This window comes from Danio rerio, chromosome 17 (assembly GCF_049306965.1).
Source record: "Danio rerio strain Tuebingen ecotype United States chromosome 17, GRCz12tu, whole genome shotgun sequence".
Classification (NCBI taxonomy): Eukaryota; Metazoa; Chordata; class Actinopteri; order Cypriniformes; family Danionidae; genus Danio; species Danio rerio.
In genome coordinates, this window is record NC_133192.1 from 31,325,737 (window position 1) to 31,342,500 (window position 16,764).

The window sequence follows — 16,764 nt, forward strand, 5'->3', positions numbered from 1 at the left end:
GTTTTTCAGAGCTTCACTGCCACTTATAGAAACTAGAGGAGAATTTACATTCTGTTTTTTTCAATTAGCACTCACCTCTGGTTTAGAATGACTGATCAAGTTTGTTAATCTAAAGCAGAAAGACAGGAAATCTTTATTGCTTTGCAGCAAATACCAGCGACTAATAAGCCAGAGCATTACCTCCCTCTGGCTTTACACATCTACTGGACGGAAAGCAGCTTAGGCGGTGTAAAGCCAGGGGATACTGGATGTATGGAATTGCTTTGCACTGATTCTAGGTATTGCACTTTGACTAAGTCCCTCTAACTCTTTAACCTGCCACCTAAACCTAGACAAAGTTCTAGCTGAGGGAGGGTAAAAGCCAACCTTGAATGGTCCTCTTGAAAAAGGCCTTGCAGGCCTCGCAGGAGGCAACGCCATAGTGGTAACCAGAAGCGATGTCCCCGCACACCAGGCACAGGCGCTTGGGCATGGAGTTCAGCATGTACTCGCATTTAATCTGTGAGTCCTCCGTGATGGTGCTGGAACAGTCCTCATAACGCTTGGCACCAGTTCCGCTGGGACCCAGAGCGCCTGTTGGGCCATAAAGAGTGGGTGAGTCCAGGCCGTTCTGATGGCCGTTCATGGTGGAGCTGTAGCTACCGCTGGCGTCTGAGGAGCCGCCGGGGCTGTGGTGATTTACGCTGTCCGTTAGTGAGGCGGGGCTGGAAGGTTCCGTCTTTATGTAGGAGGGGCAACTCGACTCAATGTGGCGGTCCTTGTTGGACATTCTGCAGAGCAGCCTAAAAATGTGAAACAAATTTGAAGTGTTAGTGAATATGACTAACAATGAAAACATCTTTATGAAAAGACTAAAGAAAGAACTGCCAGAAATTACATGCAATTTTCTTGTCAGTCCATTAAAAACAGCATTCATTAAATGATACCAATAAGACTTCTGATATACTGTGCAACACTAGAAAAGACCAACATTAGATGCGTTAAATGGCATTATTCTGGTGTTTTCATATTAGTCCGAGATGATCTTTTGAGGTGGCACAACTTACAAATGTCACCAAAACAAAGCCATTAAGAAATACAAAAGAAATAGAAACATAGAACCCTGCCCCCCTAGCCCTTCATCCTGCACATGGGTCCATCTCCACCTCAGCCGGAGAGAACAGAGCATTCGGCAGCTAAAAAAAGCCCCTGATTGTGAATTCAGAATTCTAGTTTTTTAGCATGTTAATGACTTCTCTGAGAGGAAACATAAGAGGAGAGGCATATGAGAGCCAGTGTGCCACGGTCCCCTGGGTCTCACTAAAGTGTCTGAGTGGTTGTATATCTACACGGCTGTAAAGAGGAGAGCTAACATCGCTACGCCAGCCCAGTGTGCAGCCAATTGAGTTCTAAAGAAATGTGGCACAACAAATCCAGTCATGTCCTAATGGTTTTAGTCCTTGATATTTATACACTCGGATCGTTCGGATTCATTTGACATGGTGAGGAATTACTTGAAATTATTTATTGTAGAGCTAGAGAGCATGAGCCAAAGCCTGTCATTTCTCCAGCACCAAAATTGTCCATCTACGCACACCAAAAAAAAGTGCTAAAGGCTTTTTTTTTTGTGATTGTGGATCAAGAGGTGGGATCAGGTGATCAAATGCACCATGACAGATGAGCGTCTGCAGGGCGGAAGGGAGAGGGACAGTACTGAGAGCTCAGTGCCATCACTCACTTTCCAGTCAATATCAACTTGTTCTACATGACTCTAATCAGTGCGGAGGCGCAAAGCACTTCCATCATCCTCGCCTGTGGCCAGTCGCCATACACGCTCACATGCATCGATGGAGGAAAAAAATAAAAATAAAAAATCAACAATACAGACACAAACACACAGTATCAGTCCAGTAACCCAAACAGACAGCCACACCGTCAAAAGCAGAGAGTCTTCAAAGGCAAACAAAAGAGCGGGCCGAACACACCCCACCCACCCTGCGTCGCTCGATACCACCAACCCATTTACTTGAAGCCCCCTCCACCCACACAGCCCTGGGAGAGAGGCCTATTAATGAGTGCTGTAATTAATAGATATCTCTGCTCTGTCTTACAGGAGGCTTCAAGGCCTGCAAGAGTGGATTAACTGTTTCCCCTGTCAACAATCCAGAAGACCCTGAGCTGGGTCCTGCAGGGCGTAGAGGGGGTGGAGGGCGGCACTTCACCACAGCTCAGTCAATTAGCTGCACTTCAATATCTACATTTGGCAAAACGCGACTGTTCGGGGACTGTTTGTTTCTCTAAAATCCTCAGAGGTCTTGGGGGTTGTGATTTCACATAGACAGAGTGTGAGGTCACGCTTGAACGTGCTCGCTTTTCCCCTTAACTGCATTAGCGGCAAGGTGTGTAAAAAGCTGAGATGATGGCGGTGGAACAAAGTCGTTATAGAGGCGGGAAGAAAATCACTGAGGATTTATACAGACAACACATCAGGACCATTTTAACATGGAGATGGAGGGGAACAAATAAAATAGGCAGTCTGGAAGACCACACAAAGGTCTTTTTAATTAAGGAAGCCCGCTTCTAAATGAGGGCTCTAAAATCCGGTCAGCTTGTAAAAGATGACTTCGTCTGAGGCCCATAAAGCAAGCGAGCAAGAGAGAGAGCGAGAGAGTGAATGAGAGAGATCTTTAAAGAAACCAGACCACCTTATCATTCAAAGGAATTTGAGAGAACCAGACTTTACAAAATGTGTGTGCATAAACATACTGAATATACAATACAGCAACAATATTAAGCGAAGAGAATGATCGATTAAATGAATTTAATGAATACCATAATAAAAATAATAAGTGAGTAATGGTGTCGCCACACAACAAGAAGGTTCCTAGTTCGAGCCAGTTGGCATTTCTGTGTGGAGTTTGCAAGTTCTCTCTATGCAAGTTTTAAATGCTAATAATACAAAACTTATGATATTTTCAATCTCAAAACAAAGCAAAAGCTAGGTTCTATTAATACTAAACAGCAGATTTAATTGTTGTCCCAGTACAAATATCTTGGAATTTTAATTGATGATACACTTACTTTTAGTTCTCACATTCAGCAATTGGTGAAATAATTAAGTTTTTTTAGGCTATTATTTTTTTATTAAAAACTGCCTTTCTTTTGATGCTAAAAAAAGCTGGTTGATGCAACATTTATGTTATATTGGACTATGGTGATGTTATGTATATGCATGCTTCGTCTTAGAGTCTACATCCATTGAACACTGATTACCATGGTGCACTAAGATTTGTAACTTATTTTAATCCCTTACTCATCATTGTGTTGTATACTAGGGTAGCTTGGTCTGCTTTGTCTATTCGTAGGTTCAAGCATTGGAATATCTTTGTTTACAAATTTATATTAGGTTTACTCCTGTCATATCTCCAGAATTACATTTGTAGAAAAGTTGTCCTTGGTCACAGCGTATTCAATTACTGTCTGTTCCTAAAGTGCGGACTGGGATGGGGAAAAAAGGCTTTTAAATACGCAGCACCTGCATGGAATTATCTACAAACAATGTTGCAGTTAAAACAATTGATTTTACTGAATGCTTTTAAAAACAGTATAAATGATTTAGAAATTAAAACACAGGCTTTGAGATGTTTAAGGTGGGGGTTGGGGATGTAAAAATTGTGACAAAATAAGTATTATCTGAAGTGGACTATTTAAATATTTTCATTTAACTATAAACCAATTAAAATGTATTTTAATTAATAGATTTTTTTTATTAAAAGATAATAGGAGAAACAATAATAATAAATAATGAATAAATAATAAATAATGAATTAATAAAAAATAACAAAAAATGGTTAATACAAATATTATTAACCGAGTTATTTGTTGCATTAAGTAAACTTTTAAACATTTAGTTTAAAATAAAAGTAAAAAATAAATTAAAATTGCAGCAGTATTGCAATCTTAAGAGCACATGGACTTTCAGCCATTAATGCATTCTGTTGTAAAAGCTCAGTCCAAAATGTGCTGAGTCAAGGCACCTGTTTCCCTGTATTGCAGCGAGAGGCAATCGATTATGAAAAAGCTCCTATTACACTCCTAGCGAAGCATCACGTACACCCATGCACACACTCGTTCTCACAGACAGGTGTCGTGGGGCGGGCGAGGGCCACAAAGGTATTCCAGAACATTCCACTAATGTCAAGGATGCATGTTGTATATTTATACACGGTGTAAAGCCGGTTAAAATCAGTGAAAACACAAGCACCAAACACTGTTTACACTCACAACACATTCTCTCAGGCTATTTTGGGTAGCCGAGACAAACTGGTTTTAGTGAGACAGCTGAGAAACCGCCTCCTGTCCTGAGTGTGAAGTCAAAACGGCGGATAACAAAAGAAAAAAAGGGGCCAACGTTGAAAGAGCCCCTCGTGCTTTACAGCAACGCTCTTAAGACTCTCAACAGGAGACACTTTGCTCTATAACTTTGACTGAAAGTTATTAGCGCTCTCTTTCTCTCGCTGCTCTTTGAAATTCTATGACTCTATTAATCCAAACCTGCAATATTCACAACTCTCTATAAATTCAATTGTCAGATGGTGGATTTTTATTCCGGGCTGCACTCGAATCCAAAATTAGAGGCAGTAAAATTCACATTAGCTCTAAGAGAAATGGAATTCTAAAGCCTATATTTTAGAAGAAAAGAAAGCCCTTTTCCGACAGAGAAGAGACTATTTGAGAGGTAATGATTTTATCTGTTTTCACCACTGCCTGGCGCCGAGCTTCAATCCCACAGTGTGCCATTAACAAAAGGGGTTCTTATGCTGAAAAGCAGTGGAATTTAGTTTAAGCTTATGAATGGAAATAATAATAGTCAAGTGGAAGTAGAGAAAAAAAGGCGAGAGATAGTCAGCAGAGAGACAAGATATATTAAAAAAGAAGACATAAATCGGTTGTTCTTTATTGTTAAGGATGTGATTGGGCATTAGAAATAGTACTTGATTTAGCAAATTCTACAATGTTATACAAAACACTGTCATTGTTTTAGGGTTCTAGGGTATGTTTGTGACAGGTAGAATAAAAAAATGGCATTGGGTTTTCTACTGAGCAGTGTTGTGAATCGTGCAGATTTAAATAAGCTGACGTTGCTGGCTAACACACATGAGGATTTGTCAAAAAATGATTAGACAGAACGGGACACATCATGAAGACTGTAGTAAAATACTGTACACACACAGAGAAAGTTTAGGGTAATATTTATCACAAACTATTTCAAATATAATATAATATAATATAATATGATATAATATAATAAAATATAATTTAAATATTAAAATGAACCATCTGACAAATATATACACTGTAAAATCCAAAAAGTTAAGGTAAATCGAACAATTTGAGGAAAACCGACTGCAACAAACCATTTAAGTTCAAAAACTAATCCTAAAGAGTCCTAACTCAGACCAGCTGAGTACTGTAAAACCCAATTAGTTAAGTTAAGGCAACTCAAACTGTTTGAGGAAACCGATCTATAAGAGTACTGTGAACTTACTTCATTTAGGTTGAAGCAATGAGGTATTTAATCAACTTATTACCTTCAACACTGAGTTTAAAAGTCTTTCGAATGAGTCGAATAAACTTTCACTAGATTTTGAGTTAACTATACTCATTTTATTTGATAAAGTTGACTGCTGGGTTTTACAGTGTGTGTGTGTGTGTGTGTGTGTGTATATATATATATATATATATATATATATATATATATATATATATATATATATATAGTATGTATATATTTCAGCCACGCTTACTCCTTTCATGTCATGTTTCAAGAGCAACTAAAACTTGAAAAAACTACTTGACTGTATACATTAATATCAGATAGCTAGTCACTGTACAATGGACGGAAGTGTGTTCCAGATCTTATCCGGACATCAAATATTAAAGCTTCTATTTGCTGAAAGTTAAAAATCAGAGTGGATCTGCGAGCAAAGAGATTATTGTTTTCTTTTTGTTTTCCTCCTGCTGCTCACTCGCTCTTATTTATGTGCTCAGGCAAGGTGTCACAAATCAGCAGGAAAACAATTTTGGAAAACACAGGCACTTGGCAATGACAAGGTGTCATTAGGCTGTTTGATCCAGTGCTCTGACAACTATAGAGGCAAACATATAATCATTGCATTAAGGTGCAGCCACTGAGAGTTTCTCTGTGTCTCTTTGCCGGAAGCAGTAAGTGTGTGCGATCATGGGTAGCTGGAGGCGACACAGCCTGCTAAATGCTGGAGTAAAACTGCCCATGAGAGAAACCGACTGTTCAAATGCACACAGCTCTTCACAGACATACAGATGATCAAAATGAACTGCATTTTTTATATTAAAAATCTAGATATAGTTAAACAGATAATAGATAACTAAATAAGGAAAATTCCATGATAATGTTATAAAACAAAGTAACAACAATCAATGTTGTTATTGTAACATGTATTCAAACATGTTATAAATACATATTATTATAAACATTGGGGTTTATAAAGTATAAACAATAATTCATGTTTGCTTGTTTGTTTGTATTATCATTTGGAACTTAAACATTTTAGAATTCTGTAAAAGTTACTTTATTAATAAAGTTAATAAAAAATTATGTAAATAATAAAATAAATATATAAATAAAAATCAGACAAAAAAGCAAATCAATCAGTCGATCAATTAAACAAACTATCAGATGTATCAGATGTTATTTCTGAAATTCTAAAATGTATTAAAATTTTAATAAAATTCTTTATGCAAGTAAATAATAGCATCAGACAATATATATACTGAAAAAAACTGAAACATTTATGCCTTACGGTCTTGTTTGAAACCTAACATATGTCACTAATATAAATAACGGCTTTAAATTATTCCAGATACATTTAGTTTTTTCAGTGTTGTTATAATTGAGAAATTGCCATAGTTACATTTTTCACTTTAAATGTTCTTATTTGGACTTTTTTTGTGGATTTAAAAAACTTTAGTTTACATATTTTTGTTTTATTAATTGAAAATCTAATTGTTTTCTTTGAATAAAATGTGTTTTTTTTTTATATACTTTTTTAAATGAGTTAAAAGCACATTCGCCATAGAGAAATCGGTAGGGTATTCAATTAAACATTATAAAACATGTCCCCAAACTGCCTTTCCATTGAGGGGATACTGATTACACTCATTCCAGCATGTGAAATACAGACATGCGAAACAGGTTGCCTTTTCCGGCTGTATGGCCAGATCAATTGTTATAACATTACTGGGTTGGGAAGTAGTAATTCACTTCATTGTCGATGGACGCCTGCAAAATAACACCTCTGATTACACGCAATCAATGTGATAATGGCAAAAACACATTTGTACAATGGAGCGAGCTGCCGTAAAAGTGCCAGCGGCGGCCAGTGGAGATGAGAAGCCAATGCTCACATGTGTAATAAATACTAAACCACCACCAGTGGCCCTTAGCAAACTCCACATTCAATATCATAAATGTACACAGATAAGAGCTGATGCTTAGATTCTGCTTAAATTCCAGTTAAAAACAGCCTTTAAGTCTTATAATTAATTATAACTTTTTTATTTAAATCATTTGTAAATCTAAAAAAAAGACCAATTCTTTTTGCTATTGTGACAAAAGCGCAGGGTTAAGATGTCCAAATGTGATAAAAGCCATGTGTGTGTGTATGTGTGTGTGTGTGTGTGTGTGTGTGTGTGTGTGTGTGTGTGTTTGACAGTCTCTAGCACACTAGCAGATGAAAATCTTGATGATTTAGGTCATTTTCCTGTGCGGGTAGATAAGTGTTCTGCTTTATCAGGTAAGATGTCCCTCTCAACAGCACACAAACAACACGCGTATTCACACACACATGCATGCACACACATACACTTGCATGCATTAACATATAATTACAATAAATTTTTTTTTTGAAAGGACACTACCTTTTTTTTTATATATATATATATATATATATATATTTCTAAAATATTGTTTAACAGAGCAAGTCAATTTTCACAGTATGTCTGATAATACTTTTTCTTCTGGAGAAAGTCGTATTTGTTTTATTTCGCCTATAATAAAAACTTTTTTCAACTGTCTACAGAACAGTTATTAAAACTATTATGCTTAGAAATCTGTTGGAAAAATCTCTCTTTTAAACAGAAATAGGAGACAAAAATAAACTAAAAATATTAGGATAAGAGTTTTTGGTACAGATATAAAAGCGGATGTCTACAATAATAATTCAAATAAAGCAAATTGCCTTTTTTTAAATGGTTATGCAAATTAAATTGCTACACTAATAGGTGCCAATTGTTAAAAATTGAGTTAATATGTCATTATTTGACATTATACAGTTATGAAACAAGAAGTCTTCATAAGTTAGTTCTTGAATCATATCATGTTTATTGTTATTTATATTTAGTTTTAAATGTTTTAAAATGCTATGTCAATCATTTATATAAACTAAACTACAAATAATATAAATATATATAAATAACTGAGTGAAATTAAACAAAATAAATCGAAAAACAAAACAAAACAAGACAAGACAAGACAAGACAAGACAAGACAAGACAAGACAAAACAAAACAAAACAAAAAGATAAACAAAAAGGCACAAAAAAATAAATAAATAAAAAAACAAACAAAAAAAACAAAACAAAACAAAAATCAAAACACAAAACAAAACACGAAACAAGCAATAAACAAAAATGTGCCTCAGTTATCCAGAATCATCATTCAGCTGCTCTACACATCAAACTAGTTTAAACCCCAAAACAGGATTGTGATGTGATCCTTAATTCATTATCTGACGCTACAGCAGCGAGCGACTGCTTGTCCCACAGTGACAGGTCCTAAAGAACAGGCCAGAGCAAAATAGGCTTTGGCATTTTTCAATAAGCAATATGCCTAAAATTACTGCTTTACCGCTGTTGAAGCGCAGCACCCATCTATTCAACCCCAACAGGACATGAGAGCAGATAAGCGAGGATGAGCCGTAGTCTCTAAGAAATGAAATTGCACGTAAATATAATAAAAAATAACGGGAGTAAAAAAAGTGGAGATTAAAAACACATTCTATTAAACAGATGGTTAAAGAGGATTTTATTCCAGGAAATATGACAAGCGTGTAAAAGAGGTGCGAGAGAGGAAGGGGGAGGGAGAGATAGAGAGAGAGAGGGAGAGAGAGATGGTGGTTGTTTTTTGGTGAGTGAACCGGTGAAAGCCATGTCTTTAACCAGATCAGATTCTTGAAATTGGCTGTCAAGGCAGGATTGTCCTGAGTTATAGCTGTCTATCACCCCCCTCGCATAGAGACGCGCCGAGCTGCTGTCGCCTTCCCCTGCCGCAAAGCATCTTAAATTTTCAACACCACCATCTGTTACAAAATCTAATTCACATTCCGCCCATAATCGGGTTTACCTCTGTAATACCCGTTCTGCCACTCTCTCTCTCTCTCTCTCTCTCTCTCTCTCTCGCTCTCTCTCTGCACGGAGCCCGAGCCCCAACCCTGAACCAAACACCAGCATGTCTGCAGGCACACTTTCATTAGGGGCAAAGAAGAGGCGCAAATAGTCGAATCATTTTTCAGAATCTTTGATGTTTTGATGATCAAGACGGTAACATCCGTCTACCTTCACTGAGCGATCTACCACAGCTGTGCCATTTCCTTCATTATAGTTGTCAGATATATAATATATAGTCTGATATATTTTTATATAAATATTTAAAAAACACAACAACACATCTACACTGCTATGCTATGACCATAAAATAATTATCAACAACAATGTTGTACTCATAATATACTGATATATTAAATTTCAGATAAATATGAATGAATAAAAAAGAATTTAAATATAAGGATAGACTTTAATTAAAATGTAAGAACTGAGTTATAAACGTGTATATTTAAGAGTAATTTTAATCATAATGCATACAATTTTGCACACTGTTATTAAAATTACTATATTAATATTATATACTGTATTCAGTGTAACGAGGAGATTGTGAAATAAAATATAAGCAATGAAAACATTACATTTAGCTACTGGTTAGCTCAACATTATTATCATTAATAATATTATTATTATTATTCATTCCTTTTGCCTTCAGTTTAGTTCCTAATTTGTCCGGGGTCGCCACAGCGAAATGAACTGTCAACTTATTCAGCACGTTTTACACAGTGGATGCCCTTCCAGCTGCAAACCAGTACTAGGAAACATCCATACACACTCATTCACACACATACACTATGGCCAATTTAGCTTATTCAATTTACCTGTAAGGCATGTCTTTGTACTTTGGGGAAAACTGAAACCCACGCAAACACTATTGACACATTATTATCATTCATTCATTCATTTTCCTTCAGCTTAGTCCTTACTTTTCAGGGGTCGCCACAGCGAAATGAACCGCCAACCATTTCAGCATATGTTGTATGCAGTGAAACTATGGCCAATTTAGTTAATCCAGTTCACCTATATTATTATTATTGTTATTATTATTATTATTATTATTATTATTATTATTATTATTATTATTATTTTCCCATTGATGGGTTGTAGCTGGAAAGGCATCTGCTGCATAAAACATATGCTGGATAAGTTGGCGGTTCATTCCTCTGTGCTGACCCCAAGATTAATAAAGGGACTAAGCTGAAAAGAAAACGAATGAATGTATTATTATTATTATTATTATTATTATTATTATTATTAATATTATTATTATTATTATTCATTCATTCATTCATTCATTCATTTTCTTGTCGTCTTAGTCCCTTTATTAATCTGGGGTTGCCACAGTGGATGCCCTTCCAGCTATTACCACATATACTATTATTATTACTAATCAAATTACAACATCATGCATTTTTGTTAAGATTTGTAAAGTATTTATAAATGTACTTACCCAGTAGTGTGACTACTAATATTAATTCAATTTTGTTTTATTCTAATTATATTATAACATTCAAAGAAAATACTACTAGAACATGTTAACCTGTAATTAAAATATACATACATTATTAACAATTAAAATTAGCCATATACAACACTGCAAAGAACTGCAAAATATTGTGTTTACAAGACAGAAAATACAGAATAAGTAACATTACATGTACATTAGGTCCATTTCCTAATTTAAATAAATCAATATTAGAACACTTTAATATTAAAACTTTAAAAATGCTTAACATACATCAATGTTAACAGAAAATATAAACAAAAATAGATGTTTATAAACTTAACTCAAACTTAAAACAAGTGATCTATCCCCAAAAAACACAGCAATATTCAAATAAATCATCCAGCTACAGATGCACATTACATTCTGCCCCAAGACTCCTAAAAGATTTGAAGTTTTAATACCACAATATAATCCTCCCAGTTATAAACCCGAGATTCAATCCAATCTCCACCTCAGACGGCACCCAAAAGCCCCCCATCTGCATTTAAAGCAATCTAGTATATTACACAAGCTGCTAAAATTTACAGTAACAAGACGCTCCCTTGACAAATCAATCATTTTCCGAGTATTTGATCATATAAATAAAACAGTGCCTCTGGAGGCCGAGCAGCTAAATCGCTTGATTTTCCGTTTATCTGGGAAATGGCTTGCATCTGGGTAACAGCTCACCAGCAGATGGAGAGGTTTTTCCCCTGACCCCCAGACCGGGCTTCAGATCATGGTTATCAGTGCAAGGTGTTTGTGTGTGTGTGCATGTGTGTGGTGAGTGAGTGTTGAAGGTTGCTGTTCGGGATTTGCAGACTTCCATGAGCATTCAAAGTTCTCCTGGTTCCCAACGATCCCAGAGCCTTTGGTATTAATGCTTGCTTTTCCCCCATGAGACCTTATTAATCTTACTGTATGTTGGCATAACTGACTCAACTGTAAACAGCACGTGTTTGTGTACCGCATGTGTGTGTGTGTGTGTGTGTGTTAGGGCTGCAAGATACTGGAAAAATCTGATGTTGCGATAATTTATTTTTCTATGGTAAATATTGCGATATGAACAAGATGGTTTGAACAGCACTGTTCGATGATTTTCTGAGGAGTCGTAACTGTATTCAGGTACAGAAATTAAATAAATGCCCTTCTTATTTTGTTTAGTCTCATTTTCAGTCAAAATATCAAATAATTTATAAAGCAAGTAAAAATATTGTTTTGTTTTTTACCGTCAGAACAAATAAGTCAAGTCAAACTAAATTTTCTGCCAATGGGGTGAGTGAAATAATCTTGCTTTCATTTTGAAATGTAGATTTTTTTTGGACTAGAAACAAGACAAAAATTCTAAGTAAGATTTTTTCTTATTATTGGCATAAATCATATAAATTCCATATAAATAAAGTTCTTAAATACAATTTTGCTGCTCCTGCTCAATTATAATTCAGACTCAACATTGAATATCTTTGCGATGTTACTATTGCAGATGCACGCATTGTGATATCAATGAAAAAACTATATATTGTGCAGCCCTAGTATGTATGCATTTAGGTGTGACAGTACTGGTTTCATGACCTTCACTTAAATAAAATTTGCTGTACAAAATATTCTTTATATTCTGAAAATGCTAGTTAATTTTACAAACAACTAATGAAGCAGGGCAAGTACAGCATTGAAATTAATATGACATTCATTTGGAAGTAAATTCACTAGACGCTATTGTCTTTTAAAACAGATACTCCAATAACATTTATTTTCTACAGCATGTGTGCATTCTAAAATCCATATTTCTTAAATAAAAGTTGTTTTGATGTATATGTAAGTGACATTTACTATTATTTACATCAAAACATAACTACAATGTACGTACTTTATGGTGCTCTTAAGGTGTGATATAGGTTTATTATTATTTAATGATATGTTTCGTTATGAGTAGGTTTAAGGCTGGGTTAAGCTGTAAGGGTTGTGTGAACTGTGTACAGTACTTATAAAAGCATTTACAAAAAGGTATTACAGATGTAATTACATAGAGATATGTATTAAAATATTGTATGTTTTAAACATATGTATTAAAGTATAGAGTTAAAAATGTACGGTTAAAGTCAAAACATCTTTTTTTTTCTTTTTTTAAATATTTAATTAAACAGAGCAAGGAATTTTTAATAGTATATGTGATAATATTTTTTCTTCTGGAGAAAGTCTTATTTGTTTTATTTTGGCTAGAAAAAAAGCAGTTTTTATTTTTTTAAAAACACATTTAAGGTCAAATATATAAGCCCCTTTAAGCTATATATGTTTTTGATATACAGAACAAACCATCTTTATACAATAACTTGCCTAATTAGCCTAACCTGCCTAGTTAATCTAATTAACCTAGTAAAGCCTTTAAATGTGACTAAGCGGTATAGAATTGTCTTGAAAATTTTCTAGTCAAATATTACTTACTGTCATCAAAGCAAATATAAAAGAAATTAGTTATTAGAAATGAGTTATTAAAACAATTATGCTTGGAAATATGTTAAAAAAATCTTCTCACAGTTAAACAGAAATTGGGGAAAAATAAACAGGAGGCTAATAATTCTGACTTCAACTGTATATCATAATAGGTACATACTACCTGATGTTTAATTTCAATGAAAGTACATGGTACTTAAGGCCATTTAATTGGTGCCAAAATTGTTCATAGCTCTTGATTTAAAGGTGTTCTTTGGCTTATTTATCTTTTGAATAGCATTATGAAATCTTAATCTCAACTCCAACAAATTAGTATGTTAAAAATGCATCTTTTTCATAATCTTTTGAGCATATTTTTTTTAACAAAGTGACATTCTAAGTAGTTTAAAATTATCTATTGTTTATGTTGGTCATATAGCTTATGATATAAAACCATCTGAGAGACAGTACACTCAAAAATAATCATTTACTCTCCCTAATGTGAGTGATCCCAAAACATTTTGAGATTTTTTGATTTCTGCTGAAAACAAAATAACCTGTTCTCAAGAATGTTGGAAACAGGTAGCCACTGACATCCAGGGTAGGAAATATGAATATTAAGTTAATAACTACTGGTTTGCAACATTCTTCAAAATATATTACTTTGTGTTCAACGGTTGAAAGAAACTTTGAAGTTTGGAACAAGTGAAAGATGAGTAAATGATGAGTTTATTTGGCAGAACATCCCTTTAATGAGTGGTCAGTACTTTTATTGTTATATTTATCTATATACTATTGATTTCAAACCTTCTGATACAATGGCTAGTGAAACATCCTGTTCCAATTGACAGGGTTGAAAGCATTTGACATGTCTGAACCTGACAAATTATAGAACTTTTTTAATGCATTGCAACTAGCATTAGCTTTCACACTGAATATACAAAACTGATGCACATCTAGCCCCTTAAAACAAATCAGAACAAGAGTTCAAACTGTGCTGCAACCAGTGTTGATATTTAGGGTGTAATCCACATCCTCCAGCTTCCAGCAGGCCATGTTTCAAGCCCAATGGCGTGATACAGTATTGCCTGGCAGGCCTGTCAATCGAGGGCCACAAGCTATGCCAGTAACGTGATCCTGATTGGCTTAGAGCAGAGAAGACTTCTTGCATGCGAATGGAGCCTAATTGGTTTGACCCAGACTAACCTGTCCCAAATCCAATCCTTGTAATACATTTCAGGGCAACCGTCAAAGCACGGTCACCTTCCTTTTAAAAGTAATGCATCAACCCCCCAGCACCCCCTCTCCAAAAAAAATAAAATACTACACACCAACGTAAGCACAATAACATAAGTGTTATTACAAACATATCTCTCAATAAGGATACTGTTGGAACTTTTTCAGTGCACCTTTATACACACTCGAGATTCATCACTTGTTCATAGTGATACATAACTATCACTCAATACCTTGCAAATGAAAATGAATGAACAAATACAAATGTTACTTAAAATGAATGAACACTTCTAAGAAAAAAAAAAAATGAAATGCTTAAAATAAATCAAAAAAAGTGGAGGCCCTTTTCTCCCTGACCCCTCCATAACCTCTAAAGTAATAACCATAAATGACCTGAAATTACAACAGTCAAACAAAGACATTTTACAGAAGATGGCCTGAGAGGGAACGAGAGAGAGAGAGAGAGAGAGAGAGAGAGAAAGAGAGAGAGAGAGAGAGAGAGAGAGAGAGAGAAAGAGAGAGTAGAAGGGCCTGGTGAGGACTCTTAACTGGTCACATCTGGCTGTATTTTATACGCAAATCAGCCCCCACTAAATCTAGATAAAACTCACTGACTCGTGATCGGAGCAATGATCTTCATACATCTAAATTTATATGCTAATCGGAATCCTTGAAGCATTTAACACATTCCTCTGCATCTGGAGGGGGCGACAAGCAGCAACCTCTCCAACCTATACCCATAAACTCAACATAAACTTTCTCTAGCCTTCTAAACCCACATCTACATTTCAGCTCATCTTATCTATCTATGTCTGTCTGTCTGTTTGTCTCTATCTATCTATCTATCTATCTATCTATCTATCTATCTATCTATCTATCTATCTATCTATCTATCTATCTATCTATCTATCTATCTATCTATCTATATGTCTGTCTGTCCGTCCGTCCGTCCGTCCGTCCGTCCGTCCGTCCGTCCGTCCGTCCGTCCGTCATTCTGTGAATCTATCTGTCTATCTATCTATCTATCTATCTATCTATCTATCTATCTATCTATCTATCTATCTATCTATCTATCTATCTATCTATCTATCTATCTATCTATCTATCTATCTATCTATCTATCTATCTATCTATCTATCTATCTATCTAGATAGATCTATCTATCTATCTATCTAGATAGATCTGTCTGTCTGTCTGTCTGTCTGTCTGTCTATTTGTCCTTCTGTTAATCTGTCTGTCTGTCAATCTGTCTGTCTGTCTATCTATCTCCAGAGTAAAAGAAAAAGCAGATGTACAGATGGCTCTTCATCAACACACACACTCACAGAGAAAAACCACAAAACACAAATGAACATGATCTTGTCAGTATGTTATTAACATGTTAACATATTAATATGTTACTTTAGCATATTAATAGTACCAAGAGACAGCTCAAGGACCAGGTTTGCAGCACATAATGGGTATGAACATGCAGAAGTTACAGTCTGCGGCTTGACAAACACACACACACACACACAACGACAAAAACTAAAACACTGACTTAAATAAAGCAAGCATGGATAAAAGCAGGCAGGACACACAAACAAATAAAACAATCATCACCAGAACTGACATTGGCTTTTGATGACACTGTTTTTGGTCCTTTCCTTACCTTTGGTTATATAGAGCATGTGCATCACGCATGTGACTGGCCTCGATGTCGTATTGCTGTTGCGTTCTCCAAGCGCCGCATTTGGCGTACTTATCTTCGCTATTAACTTGGGCCTTTGATAAATTCATTCTACAACAAAAGGGAGAGCAAGAAAAGGAATAAAAACGTGGGTCAGAGAGATGGACTGAGGAATTCTGATAAAGAACCATTGAGCCATTAACTGCTGACAGACAGTGACGCAGCTCAGCACACTGCGAGACAAAAATATTCCTTCTTTTTTTTTTCCTGACCAGCATTCTTCAATGGAGCGGCTGTAACCGCTTGTGGAACGCAAGAAAGTATAGCCGGCCTCTTTTGTTAATGCCAGGCGTTAATTGAAAACCTGTCTTGACGTTTTTTAATGCACAGACTCATCATTCTACCGGCCTGCAGATTTAACAAGTCTGAGTTGTCGGCAGATAAAAGAGGGACTCTGAGGGGATCAGCGCACGCCTGTGGCCCTT

At 35.5% G+C, this 16,764-nt stretch overlaps 1 protein-coding gene across 33 annotated transcripts in view; it reads right to left on the reverse strand.

The window, feature by feature from the left end:
* The window catches only part of esrrga (estrogen-related receptor gamma a), a 255,344-nt gene that overhangs the window by 81,491 nt on the left and 157,089 nt on the right, over positions 1-16,764 (reverse strand). For 16 of the 33 annotated variants that reach the window (XM_073927116.1, XM_073927121.1, XM_073927119.1 and 13 more), the window contains 2 exons: positions 16,262-16,390; positions 367-782 (listed from right to left, as the gene is read on the reverse strand). In XM_073927116.1, the coding sequence (XP_073783217.1) occupies positions 367-782; positions 16,262-16,389 (544 nt within the window). In that variant the 5' untranslated portion in view covers position 16,390. 33 annotated transcript variants of the gene reach the window in all.